At 39.2% G+C, this 20,401-nt stretch overlaps 1 protein-coding gene across 1 annotated transcript; it reads right to left on the bottom strand.

The window, feature by feature from the left end:
- Window positions 1–15,276: 15,276 nt before the first annotated feature.
- On the bottom strand, window positions 15,277–20,401 carry LOC137024973 (gastrula zinc finger protein XlCGF57.1-like). The gene is made up of 3 exons (XM_067392957.1): window positions 20,369–20,401; window positions 19,551–19,764; window positions 15,277–16,184 (listed from the first exon to the last, which is right to left on the bottom strand). Exons 2-3 carry the CDS (start codon window positions 19,720–19,722, stop codon window positions 15,277–15,279), a joined length of 1,080 nt encoding a protein of 359 aa, XP_067249058.1. The 5' UTR covers window positions 19,723–19,764; window positions 20,369–20,401.

Here is a 20,401-nt window from a genome sequence, read left to right on the forward strand (position 1 = left end):
GAGGCCTGGCACAAGCTTGGGGTTCCTTAGAAGCTTCTAGCTTCTTAAAGCATCATCTTGACGTCAGCATTCATCAGTAAAAGAGAAGAAGAGGAGGAAGAGCAGGAAGAGAGAGGTTTTATCTTGTGATCCATGAATATAAGGGGTGGAGACATCACACCCTCTTAAGGTGTCTGAGCCAATAAGGAGTTCCCCCTCGGAGGGAAGTTTTACGAGTCTTTGTTCTGTAGCAAGATATTAGCATAAGACACTGGATTGGATGTTTGAGAGAAGAACCCTCTAGATTCTTATAATACTAATGTGTCACAGAGTTAGTAACATGTAACATAAATTACCAAATAGGAAATGAAAGTTGGAGTCCGTAGATACCAAGCATGCTGCCAATGTGATCTCAGTTAACTTTACATTTGCAACTATGGAACATTAATACCAAAATAGTTCAAAAGAGAGAATTAATACATAGAATAAAGCCTATAAAAGGAAAGTCATGAGATGGGAAACTTGGATACATGTTTATACATTTCCCAAGTGGTTATATAGAGAATACGTAGGATTAAGAGAGTTTATTTGTCCTTCTCAGGAAGGATGAGTCACTAGTCTCTACAGCATTCTTATGGATCATAAAAGTACCATATAACTGTAACAGGACACCTAGTTGTGCCTGTGTGCTAGCTACACTTGGGATGTTGGTTGCAGTTTTAGGGGGATGAGTTCAGAGAACTTTGATAGTGAGAGTGAGTTTATGGGTAATTCATTAAATACCATGAATAATTGTGTGGCTGATTGGTCCAGACGCTACATCTGTTACCCCTTACTATTATATGCGAAGCTGTAGGTGGGGGGGGGGAGCGCCACTTTTACTTTATGCAATTTGTTTTCTCCTGTTTATGGTTTAGTTGGGGAGTTAGGGAAGTTTGTTGTACTTTTGTTTATATTTCATTCGTAAGGTAAGTCAGCTTCTCTAAACCCTTAGGTAGACTCCCTTTTGTTTGTTGTTTTGGCCTTTGTCCCCCTTCCGAGCAAATGCTTCTGTTCATTTTTGACTTGTGAGAAGAGAATAAAGAAAAGTTTTCGTTTCAAAACGTGGTGATTCTTGTGAGCTGGGACAGGAGAGGAGGAATTTTTGTTAATTTAGATCTTTTATTATTTTAATTTCTTTGTTACCGATCCGTCCAACCCCTAGATTAGGACTGTTCGTAACAATTGGGGGCTCGTCCTATTGCGACAATTGGTGCTTCATCCGCTTATGACAATTGGTCTCGTCCGTTCATTACAGCGAGTTTGCTTGGCTGCTTTGAATTTTTGGTAGGGGAGGAAGTTAGGAAGGATTTAATATGGAGTTTGATTTAATCAAGTTCATTCTTTCGCCTACGCTGGAAGAATTTGACCACTGTAGAAAGAAAGATTTAATTGTAATTGCGGAGTTCTTTAACGTATTGGTTTCCAAAGAGCAAAGGAAACATCTCATTAAAGACGAACTTTATGGTAAGCTAGTCGAGATGGGTATTCTGCCTGAGCGTATGGTAGCAGGAGGGCCTGAAGTGGAGACTGACGGAGAGGCCGCGTCTGACGGTGCAGATTCGGTAAGTGATAGAAAGTCTCCTCAGTTTGTAGATTCTGAAGTTACCATACGTTTAAAAGAATTAGATCTTGCGTTAAAAAAACAAGAGCACGATACGCAATTACTCCGATTAAAAGAACTTGAGTTAAAAACTGATCGGGATGTCAAGTTACGTAAACTGGAGCTGGAAGTCCAGAGACTGCGTAACCAGCCAGTTCCATCACCGCGCACCAGACCCCCTTCCAGTTCTTCTGAGGTTGGGCAACAACCTGACTTCGATGTAGGTAAGTACGTTAAACTTGTACCTCCTTTCCGCGAAACTGAAGTAGACTTGTACTTTGTGGCCTTCGAACGGGTCGCGGGTAAATTAAAGTGGCCTTGCGATATGTGGGCATTATTGTTGCAGTGCAATCTCGTTGGCAAAGCCCAGGAGGTGTGTGCGGCTTTGCCAATTGAGGATTCACTGGATTATGATATTGTAAAATTGGCTGTTTTGCGCGCTTACAAACTGGTTCCAGAAGCGTACCGACAAAAGTTCAGGGCTTGTTCAAAGACAGCCAAGCAAACATTTGTAGAGTTTGCACGCGAAAAGAAAGCACTATTCAAAAAGTGGTGTCTTGCTACCAAAATTACTTCTATTGAAGAGTTGCAGGAACTGATTCTGCTCGAAGATTTTAAAAACTGTTTACCAGAGGGTATTGTAGCACATTTTAAGAGCAGAAAGTTTCTAAATTGACCGATGCTGCAATTCTAGCAGACAAATTTGTGCTTTCGCATAAAACTGTATTCTCTCCCACGTGCACTGTTAAACCTTTCTCCACCGTGGATGCAGGGAAAGACAAGGGTAACTATTCTTCTCGGCTTGCTGGCGAGTCCAGAAACGCTCCTAAAAGGCCCGATAAACGGAGGGTTTGTTTCTACTGCCTTGATTCTGGCCATTTAATTTCAAACTGCAAAGCTTGGCAGCAGAAAACGAATAAACCTAAAGGAGTAGCGCTTACCTCTGTTTCTGGACGTGCAAGTTCACAATCGAATACCTCTCCTTTCAAGTCATTCTTGCGCACATGTACCGTTGTGCTTTCTGATGACGCTGAACCTAAGTCCATTGTAATGCTGCGAGACACAGGGTCTGCTCAGTCATTAATTCTGGAAAATGCACTGCCGTTCTCGTCAAAATCGTATACAGGTAATAATGTGCTCATCCGTGGTATTGAAATGGGCTGTACGTCCGTGCCATTGCACACGGTCCATTTAGAATCTGACCTTATCTCTGGTCCGGTTAGTATCGGTGTGCATTCACAATTGCCTGTAGATGGTGTGAATATGATCCTAGGTAATGATTTGGCTGGAACTAAAGTTTTTCCGTTCCCGATTGTGTCTGCAGAGCCTGATGTTAGCGGTCAAAATGACACCCTTGAGCATCTCTCCTTTGTTTTTCCATCGTGCGCAGTGATGCGCGCGCAGAAAAATAAATTTAGTGATGTACTTGATCTTTCTAGCTCATTCCTGGTTTCATCACCGGAGAATACAGAGTGTAAATTACTGGTTCAGCCGCAGCCGCACCCAGATGATGACTGTGCAAACGAAAGTGACGCTCCCTTGAAAGTAGGTAGGGAACAGTTAATTGCTGCCCAGAAAGGTGATGTGACATCTAGTGCTGCTAGTGATAAAGCAGGAGTTCTAAAAACGTTGGTAGGTTATTTTTGGGATGATGATGTACTGATGCGCTGGTGGAAGCCGTCAGACTCTGAACATGATGGGGCTTTTCAAATTGTCCTTCCTGCCAGCTACAGGATTCAGATAATGAAGTTGGCCCACGAGCATGTTTGCTCGGGACATCTGGGTGTTACAAAAACTTACGACCGTATCGCTAGACACTTTTTCTGGCCCAGCATGAAGTCTTCCGTGTCTGCATTTATTAAATCTTGCCGTGTCTGCCAACTTGCTGGTCAACCAAATCAGGTGGTTCCTCAAGCCCCGCTGCAGCCTATTCCTGTGATGGGAGAGCCCTTTGAAAGACTAATACTTGACTGTGTAGGTCCCTTGCCAAAAGCCAAGTCCGGTCACCAGTACATTCTTACAATAATGTGTACAGCTACTCGGTATCCAGAAGCCGTACCCCTGCGTTCTATTACAACGAAAGCGGTGGTTAAAGAATTGATCAAGTTTTGTTCTTTATTTGGGTTACCTAAAATAATTCAAACAGACCGTGGTACAAACTTTACCTCGCACATGTTTGAACAGCTGGTTAAAGAGCTGCGAGTCGAGCATGTACTGTCAACTGCATTTCACCCAGAATCGCAAGGAGCGCTCGAGCGTTTTCACCAGACGCTTAAGTCAATGTTGCGCACTTATTGCGTCGAAACTGGTAAGGAATGGGCAGATGGCTTACCCCTGTTAATGTTGGCCTTAAGGAGTACAGTGCAGGAGTCTTTGGGTTTCAGCCCTGCTGAACTTGTGTTTGGGCATACAGTCCGGGGACCTTTGAAGTTGATAAGTGAGCAGTTCCTTTCTAAAAATTCTCCCCGCATGCCAGTCTTGCAGTATGTGAATACGTTTCATGAGCATCTCCATAAAGCTTGGGAGGTCGCTAAACGGCATCTTGCTGACTCTCAGTCCAGAATGAAAACGAGATATGACAAAAAGAGTGTTGCTCGCAGTTTTCAACCTGGAGACTCTGTGCTTGTGCTGCTGCCTGTCCCCAATTCTCCTATGCATGCTCGTTTCGCTGGTCCGTACGAAATTGAAAAGAAGCTGAGTGACACTAACTACACTGTTTTAACCCGATCAACGGTGCAAAAGCAGAGTCTGCCATGTAAATATGCTAAAAGCATATGTTACCCGAAATGAGAATGACGTCAGTCCCGTTATTAGGAACATGTCTGTTGTGAATGTTGATCTGCCCTCTAGAAATGTGTCTGAGGAAGATGACCTAATTGACAAGGGTGTTCAAGCCACTTGTGGTAGGCTGCCATTCTGTCTACTTTGCCGTCTTATCTCTCTTATTTGCCCGATGAACAACGCGATGATATCATTGAGCTGATCAACAGGTATCCAATGCTGTTTAATGATGTTCCCTCAAAAACTAACGTGTTAGTGCATGACATAGATGTGGGTCAAAGCACGCCTATCAAACAGCATGCTTATCGGGTTAATCCACATAAACGTCAAATGATGAGAGATGAGGTTGACTACTTATTACTTAATGGTTTTGCAGTAGCCAGTCAAAGCCCATGGAGTTCGTCCTGCATTCTTGTGCCCAAATCTGATGGCTCACTCCGATTCTGTACTGATTTCCGCAAAGTGAATAACGTGACTAAAGCTGACTCTTTTCCACTTCCCAGAATAGAGGACTGTGTCGATCGAGTGGGATCGTCACGCTACGTTACGAAGCTTGACCTTCTAAAAGGATACTGGCAGGTGCCGCTGACACCGCGCGCTTCCGAGATCTCTGCCTTTGTGACGCCAGATGCGTTCATGCAATATTCTGTGATGCCATTCGGAATGCGCAACGCACCTGCCACGTTCCAAAGGTTGATGCAAATGGTGTTATCTGACGTGCAGAATTGTGAAGTGTACCTTGACGATGTTGTGGTTTATTCTATGTCGTGGGATGACCACTTATACACCCTTGACTTGGTTTTAAAACGCTTGGCTAATGCATCTTTGACGCTTAACCTTAGCAAGTGTGAGTTTGCCAAGGCTGTTGTTACTTACCTTGGAAAACTAGTGGGACAGGGCCAGGTTAAGCCGGTGAATGCAAAGATTGAAGCCATTGCAGAGTTTCCTTCGCCAACCAATAAACGTGAACTACGACGTTTCTTAGGAATGACCGGGTATTACAGAGGGTTTTGCAAGAACTTTGCCTCTGTGGTTGCGCCTCTTACCGATCTCCTGAGAACCGAACAAAAATTTGTGTGGAGTAATGAGTGTGAGTCTGCCTTTTCCTCTGCTAAAGATCTATTGTGCAATACTCCAGTCTTGTCTGCCCCAAACTTTGATTTGCCATTTAGTTTGCAGGTTGACGCAAGTGCCCGCGGTGCCGGTGCAGTGCTTATGCAGACTGATGATACTGGTATCGAACATCCTGTCAGTTACTTCTCCAAGAAGTTTACCAGGTGTCAGCAAAATTATAGTACCATCGAAAAATAAGCTCTGGCTTTGTTGTTAGCCCTTCAACACTTCGAAGTGTACTTGATCTCTGGTGATTGTGTTACAGTCTACACCGATCATAATCCGCTAACGTTCCTGTCTCGCATGTCAAACTCCAATCAGCGATTAATGAGGTGGGCACTGATTTTACAGGAGTTCAATCTAGACATACGTTACAAGAAAGGTGCAGAAAACCTCATCGCTGACGCACTATCTAGAGCTTACGCTGGTGATACCTGAATTATAATTTTTTTTTTCTAATTTATATGATGTAACTTCTTACAAATCGGGATTTGTAACTAAGGGTGGGGGTGTTACGTCATGAACGTATTTGTTTTATGTATGTACTGTTACGTCATAGACGTATCACTGTGTTGTGTTTTGTATACATTTATTGTAATGTATTATGTGTAGTGCACGGTCTCTCTCGCTCTCTCTCTCTCTCTCTCTCTCTGGCAGTGCCGCTTGATTGAGAGACCAGCTGCGGCAAGTTACGTGGAAGAGCGGGAGCGCTTAAATGCAGGAAACGAGGACTGTGTTGGGAGCTGTGTCGAGCGTGTCGTGAGCTCCACGCATGTCCTGTCCTCTGTCTCCTGCCCCAGACTGTTAATAATTGTTATGGTGTGACCGATGCTATTGTTGTCTATGTGTGAGAATTGTTTTCTCCCAGTTGTGTGACGAAGACTTTAAACAACGCCCAGTAAGAACTGCTCTATCTCATCATATACTCTTGTTAAATAACGCTTGTTTCTGTTACCCCTTTCTATTATATGCGAAGCTGTAGGTGGGGGGGGGAGCGCCACTTTTACTTTGTGCAATTTGTTTTCTCCTGTTTATGGTTTAGTTGGGGAGTTAGGGAAGTTTGTTGTACTTTTGTTTATATTTCATTTGTAAGGTAAGTCAGCTTCTCTAAACCCTTAGGTAGACTCCCTTTTGTTTGTTGTTTTGGCCTTTGTCCCCCTTCCGAGCAAATGCTTCTGTTCATTTTTGACTTGTGAGAAGAGAATAAAGAAAAGTTTTCGTTTCAAAACGTGGTGATTCTTGTGAGCTGGGACAGGAGAGGAGGAATTTTCGTTAATTTAGATCTTTTATTATTTTAATTTCTTTGTTACCGATCCGTCCAACCCCTAGATTAGGACTGGTCATAACATGCGTGATCTGTCGTTTCCCTCTGAACGAAGACCAATCTGATAGTTCTCAGAAAATGAACTGTAACTTAGTGAATACTAATCACAAAAAAATTAGACTTATGTCTAAAGAAACGTTGAGATGTCAGGTTTTAAATCGTGTAAGTCAAATCGAAAACAAATATTCTCTGTGTATGTAATCTGTATGAAAATAAGAGCCATGTCAGAAGTCCGTGATTCAGCTCATTATCCGCTAATGCGGCCCACGGAACAAGCACTATTCAGATGTAAATTAGGCAATACATGTATATATCGTCTCAGTCATGTATTTATTGTCTTCAAAAGTGTTTTGAAAAGCCATAGTTAGTGATCTCTGGCCTCTTAGTTCCTGGAGAGTCACATTGTTGTTCTTCTTTGGATTAATTTGTGGACTAAAGGTGTACAGTATGAATTGAAAAACAGAATCCACCACTCATAGTGATGACAATAAATATTGAATAATTATTACTCCTCTGTATAAAAAAATGGTATACACATATGAGATTCATCAATAATTCCATCAATATTTCTCCAAATGTGCATGCTTTTAAGCTAAACGCCTATATGAAATGCCATAGAGGTAACATAATTGTTCAGACACTTTGCATCACAGAAATACATTATATTTTAAAGTATATATTAGAAAACCATTATTTTAAATTGTAATAATATTTCACAGTATTGCTTTTTTTTCCTGTATGTTTGATATACACCATGATGAGCTTGAGACATGATCACAGAGGGTTTTTTCACAGCAGGTCATTAGAGGTTCTTTTGTCTTCTCAGGTGTAAATGACCCATTATTCATGACGATTTACGCCTCCACGCATACTGTGTTTCTTGACAAAAAGTGTTTTACAAAATTTAAATCTCTCTATTGTTTTATATGAACAAGCAGGCAGCATAATTTTTACATAATTTTGAAGCAAAAACTCTAGTCTATAATCTCCAATACCCATAAGTCTTGTGAACACAGATTTAATATATATATATATATATTTGGCTTTATTTCAGTTTTTTGTTTTTTTAAATAACCACGCATAAACGTTATTCCTTCAAAAATACAATACATGTAAATACATGTTCCTCACATATATTATTGTAGCCTTGTTTGTGCTGAATACAGTGTAATGACACTTTTGTCACTTATATGTTTATGAACCACTGAAAAAAGCACAAATGTCAGGGCATGTCAAAACTTCTCCAGGGCCCCAAAAATCCTCAGAACCCTGAGGGTTAAACCAGATATGACATATGAAGGAGGAAATAATGGTGTTTGAGACTCACTATGTCGTTTCCATGTACTGAACTCTAATTATTTAACTATGCCGAGGTAAATTCAATTTTTGATTCTAGGGCACCTTTAAAGTGCCAGTTTTTAACCTGGTGTCCATTTTGATTAATGTAGTAAAATAGTAAAAAATAGTGTTGTAAAAATAAAAGAATAGCACCAAACATGAAAAGGGCGGGGCTAATCTGACACAGATGCACTTGTAAAATGAAATGCAAATATATGTGTAATTTAAAATTTTAAAATATGAGTAATTTACAGCTTGTGTGAGATTTTTATTTATCAATACCTTTGACACGTAATAATAACAAAGAGACCATTATTACAGCTGGCCTTACGGGAGCATCACGATTGGGAAGGCTGCAGCAGTACAGAGCCCCCAGTCCCCATTCGTATCTGTCATATATGGACTGTGTGGTGACTTTCTGTGCACCAGTCTTCTGTGCATCAGTCTCTTTGGGAAACCACCCTAACATGTTTTATGGCCTTATTTCAGTGACTCAATTTTCTTCTTAATTTTTTCAATAACCATGCTGAAAAAGCCCAAATGTCAGGGCATGTCAAAACTTCCCCATGGTGGGGAAGAGAAAGAGGGAGGAATGAGGAACTAAGTTTTACAGACTTGCAGACAATCCTGTTTTACACATCACTCATACACAGAAACAGGAAACCATTTCAACTCCTCAGTTTACATACCAAAGTTTATTAACATTACAAAAATTGGATATCCGCATGATCAACATTTTTTGTGATAGTTGTTTAGTCCCCATTAACTCCTGTATGTTCTGCATGTTCTTTGGTTTCAAGCATTTTCTGCATATTTGAACCCTTTCCAACAGTGGCGAAGGTGAAAACATTCACTAATGCTCAAAAAGGCAACACTACATTAAGTTAGGGGTTGGCAGTCACCTCACTTCTTATCAGTGCAAAAGAGACTCAAAATACAGAAAATGTTATACATCATTCGAAACTGTTAAGTGTCTACTTTTATTTGAGTACACTGGGGCAAATCAGCTCAAATGGGTGAAATATACGTACAATTAAATCATAACGCATTATGATCAATTATAAATATAAATCAACCAAAAAGGGAATTATGTATATATTGTTGTTGTGCAAATGCAACTTCTGAGACAAATATATGTGATTTATATGGTAATTCTTGAATAAGAAAAACAAAACTGGACAAAAAGCATTTATTGAGATATGTGCTTTATAAGTTTATGATAATGGTTTGTAAACAGAAAAGATAACTTGTTCATGATTGATCAATAATAAACAAGACAACTGGAACGTGTACCATGAAGCCAGATTCACTGGCTAGCCAGGTAATTTTCAGATTAGTTTGTGCCAATCCTGGGTTTTAGGTACCATGACAATGACTTGGCTTTTAGTGGTGTTCATCGCCATGGTAACTTACGCTCCACAGCTAATGTTCTGGATAAGAGATCTCAAACTGAAATTGGACCAATCAAATGTGAGCTAAGTGATTGTGACACATCCAATGCAGTAAAGTCACTCCCCCAGTTTCACTTCCTCCAAATTAAAGGTCATTATATAGTAAAAACAAATATTTAACTATGAAATTGTCTGGTTTTAATGATAATATAATTTATATATGATTTGTATAATTATACGATCCATGTTTTTATTAATCCATTACACACACGCAAGTTTAGTTTAACAGTTATTATTAAGCATTTAGTTTAAATTAATATATACAAATAATATGTAATATAAATCAGTTGTATATAAACTTTAAATATGACTACATGTGACCTTACATGTCTCTATCACTATATATTATCAACTAAATAAACTAACATCACAAGTTTCACTTGCACTGATAGAGCAAGATAATTTATTTTCGTCAGTGTAAATTATTTTAAATTCTTCATTTTCTTGAATCTCTTAACCTTCAGCAAAAGAGTTTTGAATCACGCTGGCTCTCTCGCGAGAAGTGAATCAGAGTTTCTCTCTGTTGCAAGGCATGTGATTGGCTGTTCACCACTGATGTCACGCATTCAAGTGCACCCTCTCCACAAACTCAGGATCAAAGCCTGAATTGACAGAGGAAGTTAATGATAAGCATCATGGTACCAACAAAGCCGGATTGGAGTGGTTTGGTCTTGTCAACTCGAAACTAATCCTATAACCCTGAGTTTGTTCAACTACCATCATGGTACAGGCCCCTGGTTTTGTAAAGCATTTAATAAAGAATGTATTAATTACTTAAAGACAAGACAACTGTTTTTTGTAGAAGTGTTTAATATGATAAATTGCTTATTAAGAAAGACAAGACTGTTTTTTTTTTAATGTTTAATATGAAGCATGATAGTAGAATAGTAAGGGGAAAAAAAACATGTATTATTAAGAAAGGCAGTTATTACCATTGGGTGATGTCTTGCAGACAAGGCACAGGAGACCGTAAAGGAGAATCCGAAGAAAGAAGACAAAGAAGTGAAGGGCTTTATATAAGCAAATTCTGAGGCTTTACAGGGCTTATGACAGCTCAGGATTTTGGGTTTGATAAACTGTCTGTAAAGGACAAATACATTTAGAGGGGATCTATCAGAGATCATGACCTCAGAATTTCTGATTGTCTATAAAAGAATAAGAAGTGAAGATGAAGATAGACGTTGATTCTTCAGAACGGCCTCTCCTGTGTCAGATGCCTTGCTATGAGCACCTCCTGCAGACAACCGATTGTAACAGGGTTTTTATTGTTATTTTATTATTACTGTGCTGGAGCACGGTATTGGTTTCTCTCCCCAAGGAAGGCTCTTCAGTGGGATTTTTAAACAAACTTGAAAGTAAGATAAAATAAAATAAGAGTGTGTCTCGTCCAAGGATGGGGCGACTGAGCCGAGATGATTTCGTGTTGGTTTGTTATATAGGCATATCGTCTACACTCCTCCTTAGGGTGAACCAGCCAATGGCAAGGGTGGATTTTTTAAACGGGAGAAGTTTCTTTGTGTCCTTTTTACGACCTAATTTGCCTGATTAATGAACTGTCAAGATCTGAGCAGTTTTTCCTCCAAAGTACTTTAAAAATAGAATAATTCATTTTATTGTAACGCAACAGCTATAGTAAGACATTCGGAGAGGATTAAAACAAGGCCAAATATGATAGAGTGGAAATACATTAAAGCAGAAATACATTTAAACCAGATTAACAGAAATCTGCTTTCTCTGTCATGGTTTAAAATAGTCCTAGACTTAGTCTAGTCCAGAGTTTAATAAACTGATTTCCTGGAGGAAGAATAGAGCTACTACCAGGAGCCAGGTTTAATTTCAGATTAACATTATGTTTCAAAGAAGATGCATGTATTTATTTATTTATTTATTTATTTTTGATGCTGTTCACTTTATTTAAATAATTTATTTTGATTTAACGCCATTGTTTCTGGTTCAAATGTGATTGCTTCATGTTAAATTGACTAAAAGACTTCATCAAGACTGGTTCAATGGCACATGTCTACTCCATCTCCTTTCACCACATTGAACCCTCTTCCAGTGATCACAATTTTCCAGTCATTGTCCATCCTTTGTATGGTTGTAAAGGGTGTAGCAGGTCCTCTTACATAGAAGAAAATCATGCAAACATAAGATATGACAGTGTTTAACAAATAGACAAACAGGCAAATTTATTGAACTCTATAGCACTGACAGCACTGTTTATCACCACCAAACCGGACAGTTCCCATAACAATGCGTGTACTTCACTTAAAGCGAGAAGAACAGAACGGACACATTCTTTGCAATAAGGTAATTGTATCGATATATCAATTAAACCAAAATGGTGAGGATTGGAGTGCCTACCTTAAGATGTCTTTCTTCGAGAACCTGATAGATGGCTGTACACGTTTTGGGAATAAGCTCACTTAAAGTTGAGCATCCTGCAAAATTATTCCTCTGTGAATAAAACAATAAAGAAAATGCTTTTAGAATTGCAAAACTGAAAATTTTAAACTATATATTGTACAATTATGTAAACTGATGGAAGATAGGCAATACCTGTTGCCAAAGGCAGATAGTTATTATAAGGCGTTCATAGAGTGTAATGGCATTTCTGAAATATGTACTATATTTTGCCTTTTTTCTGAAGTAGATACTGATTAGGGACCACCTGAGCAAAACTTTGAAAGCTTTGTAAATCGTCCCACTGTAGTTCTTGCGTAAATTCAGGCAGGTGCCTCGTCTTCCCCGTTGCAGCAACTATAGCCTCACCTACAGCCTCTTTCATTTTATTACTCGCTAATTTTTCAAAGAATTACATGCAAACACATTAGTAATGGTAATATTTTGATTGTGTTCTCCACAAGGATAGTAAAACCTGAGATCACCTACACTGTGGGGACCAGCTAGCAATCCCCATGAGGGAAATGGATTAATAAACCTACTAAATAGTTGTGACGAGGAAGGCCTGGCAAGAGCCGTGAGGGAACGGCGTGAGGCCGAGTGATAACGAGCATCAGCTGTGCGTTGCACCGGTCTCGAATCTCTAATGGAGGAGCTCCAGAAGCATAAAAGGGGAGCGACAACACTGTCAAGCCAGTCCGTGAGGAACTGCTGGCATTTTACTTTAGTTTTGTATTTGTTCATTTTATATTAATGTTTGTTTAAATGTTTGCCGGTTCCCGTCTCCTTCGTCCCATATCTACGAACTTTGTTACAATAATGTTGTTGTTTTGTTTGTTTTTAAAAAAAATGAAAACTGCATAAAGTTTTCTGTGATGGGTTAGTGTAAGGGTATAGAATATACAGTTTGTTCAATATAATAACCATTACCTCTATGGAGAGTTCGTACAAAGATAGTGAACTAGACGTGTTTGTTTGTATGTGGGGGGATAGTCTCAGCTTCAGACGTCACGTCCACGGTTTCTTCTGCTCTTGTGTTGGCGTTGATGGTGCACATCGTTTCTCCCTGGTCTTATCGCACGTCATATATATGCAATTTTAGTCATACAACTTCTTTGGAAACGCTGCTGTACCTCAAGTGCAGACCGTTTGGCAATCTTCACTTCATCAGCAAGAAGTGCAGATCGGCAAACTTGTCATAAAGCTTGCCAACAAACTACTCTAGTACAATGGTAATTTCAGCTTTGTCTGAAGAATCGTGTTCATGAAATAATCTGCGTTTGTTAGTTTTACATGGTTTGAAGTTCTCTGAACAAAGTCTGCATATGTTTACAAAAGAATTGAAAGCAGCATTATGCTTTTTGTTACAAAACTGTAAATGGTGGGTCATTTCTAGTTTACTTGCATGTCCAGGAATTTTTTAAAGTCTTGTGGCATGATAAATTATAATGGTTATTTTATTCCAAACCTTGCATTCTTATTGAGTCCACTCAATATTCTCCTATGTAAGTATAATAAATTTAACTGAGGTAGGGCCTGTGAAAAGTTATTAAAGGAAGCAAAGGATCTTTATAAGCAGCATGTTATGACCCAGAACTGCCCATTCAAAATTCAGCTGCTAGGATCCTGAAGGGAGTCAGGAGAAACGAGCATATTACACCAATTCTCAAGTCCTTGCATTGGCTTCCGGTCAGGTTCCGAGTTGATTTTAAAGTCCTCATGCTCACATATAAGGCACTGCATGGTTTGGCCCCCCAGTATCTGTCTGCACTTTTAACCTTATACACACCAAAGCATCACTTATGCTCCTCACAAGCTGGTCTTTTGGCAGTCCCACAGACACGGTTGCATTCTGTAGGGGATAGGGCCTTCTCATCCTACGCTCCTAGGCTTTGGAATGCACTCCCTCCTCACATCAGAGACGCACAGAATTTAAGTATTTTTAAATCATATTTAAAAACTCATTTTTTTAGGGTAGCTTTTTCTTGATTGTCTTGTTTTTTATCTTTCATATCTATATGTATAACCTGTTTTACTTTGTGTGTGTTGTATTCTTTTTTGCTTGTTTTATGTAAAGCGCCTTGAGAAGCTACTTGAAAGGCGCTATATAAAAATAAAGTTATTATTATTATTCATCTTTGTATCGATATGGGTTTTTGCATACTACGATAACCACTAAAAGGTAGTATAATACAACAGGTCAGCCTAGTTCGAGCAACATGTTAAACCTATTCTGATAAGAGTACATGGTGTGTAAGCCTTTTCAATATATAGTACCAGGAGAATTTTTTACCAGGGCAAGATTTTCCCAATATTTCACAATTATTCACAACAATTACATAACATTATTCATGCCACTGTAATTGCAGTGTAAATACATCTAAATAATATTAGTATAACAATAGTAATAATAAATAGTACTTTCTATAGTCCACAACATAGATTTTGCTCATTTAACAATTCCAGTATGACAACAAAATACATTTATTTATTTAAATATATAAGTAATGTAAAGATGTTCTACAATATGTAACAAGCATCATATTTTTAATGTAATATTTACAGCAATTATGAGGGGTGCTCATTTTTGTTTTTTGTTTTTTTTGCTTGAGCACCTGCCCTCCAAAATGTCTGTACAAAGCCCTGATTAGAAGTTAAACTCTTTATGAATGGAGGATATGTGTAAAACCACCCTTGAATATAAAGTCTTATGTGAGTCTTCAGGTGTGTTGGACGTACACCAGAGCCTCTGTGCCGTAGGCTATGTGTCTGTTTTCATTTATACTTCTGCGTCGTTGTGCCATGCAGACCACTAGTAGGCAGTGTCCACGGTCATGTTGAGGATCAAGGCAAAAGCCACAGAGAAGCAGCTTGTCATGTACGTTGTCAGAGAAGCTTACAAACAGAAGCGGCAAATAGGTAACGACTTTTATTGCAGTATGACTGCATGTGTCCCCTGAAACAGAGCGGTTTTCATTCCCATGGAAGTTGAAAACGCTTGCTCTTCTCGGATTGTGCCGCGCCAGTTTTTTGACCCGAAGGAGGGGATCTAACAGACCAATCACAGGGCATGCGGTCCGTGTAGAATTGACGCGTTGTTACATATTTGAAGAGGTGCATGTCAGGCTACGTCGTAGGCTACACGTAGTACGCACAGCCTACGGCGTACGCTCGATGCAGAAGTATAAATCAGCCTTTACTTTAGCACTAATCCTTATTCCACAGTAATGACACTTGAAACACTTCTATCCAGAGTGAATTATTATGTGCATGTTAAGGCGTTCCATGTCTGGGAAACTCTTTCCACACTGATGACATATAAAACAGTTCTCTCTTGAGTGAATCCTCATGTGATAATTTAGAGTTATTTTACGTGCAAATCTCTTTCCACACTGATCACACGTGAATGGCTTCTCACCAGTGTGAGTTCTCATGTGAGTCTTAAGATTTTGTTTTTGAGAGAAGCCCTTCCCACACAGTTTGCAAGGGTAAGGACTCTCTCCAGTGTGAAGCATCATATGGGAATCAAGGGTTGGTTTATATGTGAAATTCATTCCGCACTGAGAGCATGTGTAATGCTTCTCTCCAGTGTGAACTCTTATGTGTATATTAAGGTTTCCTTTTTGAGTGAAACTCTTTCCACAGTAATTACATATAAAACAATTCTTTCCGGTATGAATTCTCATGTGGCAATTAAGGGTTACTTCACGTGAGAAACTTTTTCCACACTGATCACATGTAAACGGCTTCTCACCAGTGTGATTTCTCATGTGGATATCAAGATTCTTTTTATGCATAAAACTCTGTCCACACTGAGAGCAAGTATAAGGCTTCTCTCCAGTATGAACTCTCATGTGGACTGTAAGGTTCTGTTTTTGAGTGAAACTCTTTCCACACTGTTGGCATGTGAAAGGCTTCTCGCCAGTGTGAACTCTCATGTGGATTTCAAGGTTTTGTTTGTGATTGAAACTCATTCCACATTGACAGCAAGTAAAAGAAGTGTTAGATTCGATCTTCTGAGCTCTTTTTCTTGAGGATGTCTTTTCAGACTGTACAGATTTATCCCCAGTCCTGACATCATGATGTTTTTCATAGTGTCGTTTCTCTTCCATTGCATTCAGTTCTTGACTCTCCTCTTTCAATGCCATCAAGTCTAAAGTGAAAAAAGACATGCAAATTAACAGCAGTTTAATGGCACAAAGCAATGGCAAATCCAACATAGAGCACTAAAACCTACTCTGTAAAGATGTATTTCCTGCAATTTCAGAACCTCCGTAACACACTAAGCTGACAGTTACCGTCGACCAACATCTGGCCATTGGTGAGCGTCCGTTAGGTAGTTTTTGTGGTGTGTTCCACATGTCAGCAGCTCACCCAATTCAGCATTTGAATTGGCGTCAGGGCAGTCAGTGAGAGAGATCACTCTGATTGGCTGTTCAGTTTAATCCCCCACCTCGCTTTTTTTCTTATTAGTGCAAAAGAGACTCAAAATACTCTTTGGTCATACAATTAAGTTGTCTGGCTATCACCAGACCAAGATCAATTTAAAACTGAACATTGGTCTGGGGAGTCTGTATATATTTTCTATAACGAGCATTATTCAGGCAATTGGATAGTCCTTCAACCAATCAGATCAACGATCCGGGTGACGTACTTTGCAGAGCGACGTGAAAACTCCAGACAGGTTTAGTTTGTATTGGTTTGTAGCACTGATCAGCGGTTTGCAGAAGCAGCAATGACATCGAGCGATTTTTGCAGGTTGTGCAAAAAAAACAAACATGAAAGTGATCGGTATTTACACCCACTCGAGTGATTTGTTTGCTAAACTAAAGAAGTCATTCAGCATCGTCGAGAGGTTAAAAGGAATTGGATTAACGGTCGTGCTTGCCATCGCTTCTCTATCGTCATCGTGTTATACCTGCCAATAGCGAGCAAGGTGGATAAGCCAGTCTGTGATTGGTTCCCGCAAAAGTGTAACAGAAGCAGTAGAAATGAATGTACAGGTTTCCAGACTGAGTTGCCGAGGCGAAATCAAATCGCCGGCAGATCAGGCTGGGTTTACAAATGGACATTTAAAAATGTCCAAATGCCGGCTCATTATTAGCCGGATCCTGTGCCGGATACATGCGTCCTGGTGCTCACGTGTTCAGCTTCGACCAATACTGAGTTGGCGTTCAGATGTAAACGAGGAAGCCTGCACTAGTTCACTACGAATGACAACAGTTCAAATTGTTGAATAAAGTTGTTATTTTTGGGGGGTTTTCTGTGCACAAAAAGTATTCTCGTCGCTTCCTAACATTAAGGTTGAACCACTATGGTCCACTGACTATTTTAACCATGATTTCAACTACCTTTCTGGATGTCAAATGGTCCAATGACGTTGCTGCCTATGTGTGGATCAGATACCAGCAGTGTTGAGTTCCACTTGAAAGGGAAATGAGCATCTAGAGAGCTAGATTATTTCACTGACTCACACTAGGCATGGTTTCCTGGAACAATGATTATGCTATTTGATTTAACTTTTTGTTTTGAAGAAAACAGGAAGAAACGTGTTCTCACTAATAGACTCACAAATAGATTGATTACTTAAACAGTGCAGTGATTTTCACTTAATCATGCTCCACATTTATTACGGAGGTACTCGTAAATTTACTCAAATACAATTCCTGTTCATCAATAAGGTGAGACCCATTCAAAACTTAAGGCAGGAACACACCAAGCTGATGGTCGGCCGACTAAGTTTTCTCAGAGTGTTCCGTACCGTCGGCTGAAGTTGGTCCTCGTTGGAATTTTTTCGGCGTCGAAGCTCGACGGTCCATCGGATCATTCTGATTGGCTGTTCAGCTACTGCCACCTGCTGGTACGGAAAGGCATTTCATCTTACGCAGGTGCAAACCTGTCGAGCATTGGTTTGGTGCGTCAGGTCAACTTTGGACCCAGACATTGCCGACGTGAGCCAACCCCGCAGTCTGCTTTCGTCGCCACTAGTTCGTCAGCGTCGGCTTGGTGTGTTCCTGCCTTTAAAATATACTTGAATGAACTGAAAAGTGTACTATCCAAGTTATAATAAAATTGTCAGTGCTGCCAAATTCATGGAATGCAAATTTTACCGGAGGAACCCCACCCAAAAAATTAATATTTTACCCCCCGAAACGCGACTGGGCTAGTTTTGAGTAGCAATTGTGCGGGTTTTGTTGTGAAAACTTGGTGACCCTGATCATTGTCATAATGATGATAGTAGCGCACAGACAAGTAGTAGCCGTTGTGTGCTCCCCTGATCACGCTGCATGTGTACCCGAGTCCGATCAACCCATGCCCAATCCACCTCTTGAAGTGTCCAGGAGCAATCACACAAGTCAAATGAACTAGACTTTGGAAGTCAAATGTGCCCGGGTAAGGTTCGTTCTCAAAACTTATTCATTTTTCTCATTTTAATATAGTTAAAGCATGGCCACGATTTACTAAAATTAGAGCCGGTACTCCACAGAGCGTGACTTGACGCTGATTGGACTATATCATATATCCAGAGGCAGAACAAACAGTCTAGCAGAGACAGCTAGCGTAACTGTGGTTGAATGTGATTGAAAAAATCCTTAAAGATAAGTTGACAGATCCGGTACAACTTACCGAAGTGAATCATGTCTCAAGATGTCAATAAGCTTGTCAACAATGTCACTTAACATTGCATTAACCTAAGAACAGTTATCCAATGTTCACAGTTTTAGTTAACTATGATTAAACAATAGAGAGGAGCTTATTTACTGTTAATTATTTATGTATGTTTGAATAAATCTGCCTTGAAGACAAGTGTTTATGAAAACTGCCTTGTGCAACTGAGGTGTATACAAACATTTTCATTTTTATTTGAGTGCAACTGTTATATCTGAAGATAAATAGCAGTTGAATATAATAGCTTGAGCTCTGTAGTCAATTTTAACCTCTAATATTATAGTAATTTATCAAATAAGAAGGTTCTCTGTATAATTTGCAGCATTATTTTGGGAAAGATCTGTATCGGCGGAGAAATTTAGTATCAGTGCATCTCTAGTTTTTAGTTCTGTAAATGTTACAGAAAATTACTTTTACTAATTTAATGACATGACGTGTCAAAATCATGAATGCTTAACTTTGAAGTGGGATCTTCTCAGACACACTTGAAGGCAACGCTCGTATTTGTCTGGTCACGTGATCTCAACATATTTGGCATTTTTAAAATGTCAGCTGTTAAATTTTTCATCTGTGCTGCGCTATATTCAGTTGCCCACTGTCATGTAAAATTAGTGTTATCATGTCTTTGTTTGAAATAATACGATTCCCATAGACCATTGGCCACACAGCTTCACTTAGATATCGGCATCAGCATGTCTGTCCACATGAGGTGACCAGCTCCATGTTAAATAAAACTGCTTTAATTCAGACACCTGTTTGACACTCTTCAAATATATCATTCATTTCTGTAGAGCTGGACATTTTTAATAAGGATCAAATGACTAAATTCAGCTTAGAGAATGAAACCAACCTGTTTGTTCCTCAGTATCTTCTTGTTTCACACTGAATGTTTCTTCAATCTTCATATCTTCACTCTCCTCTTTAATAAACGACATCTTTGTTTGTGTCTCAGTGTCTTCGTGTTTCACTCTGAATGCTTCTTCAATCCTCATGTCTTCACTCTCCACTTTATTAAATGCCATCTTTATAATAGTGTCACAAGAATTGCTTCTCAAGGAGTTTTTCTGTGTTAAGACATATCATCATGTTTAATAAAAATACAAATAAATTCAAACTAAATCTCTGGATGTGTCTCAATCAGCTCCCTATTTCAGTAATCAGTGCACTGGCAAGGGATTCAGTCAGAGTGAGAATTAATGACCTGATTACTCAAAAACACTGGTGAATAAAAGAACACAAACTATACAGATAATTCATATGTATGATTTACTATTGAATGATTGTATGTTATATTTAATAGATTACACAAATAAATATTAGAAGTTACATGTTTGTGTTATCGTTGCATTTACACCGTTTTGAATCCTCGTCAGGCATATGATTCGAATCACTGAATCATTCCGCAAAACATTTAATTCAATTGACTCGGAGTTTCGAAAAGTTCGCGTTACAATAAACTGATTCATATAGGGAGCGAAATGAGACGCACCTTTTCTGTTACTCGTGTGTGGATACGCTTTACTTACAAAAATAACGTTAGTTAATGTTGGCTAACGCATTAAAGCGAAATTCTCAGATACATAATTAATTTTGCATCGTTTGTAAAAACTATACAATTGATTTAATGGTTTGTATCGATTTAAATACTTTAAATGTTTTAAAACACACCTTTCTTCAGCTGAATCAAAACAGATGCACATG

The sequence above is a fragment of the Chanodichthys erythropterus genome, chromosome 8 (genome assembly GCF_024489055.1).
Source record: "Chanodichthys erythropterus isolate Z2021 chromosome 8, ASM2448905v1, whole genome shotgun sequence".
Taxonomy (NCBI): Eukaryota; Metazoa; Chordata; class Actinopteri; order Cypriniformes; family Xenocyprididae; genus Chanodichthys; species Chanodichthys erythropterus.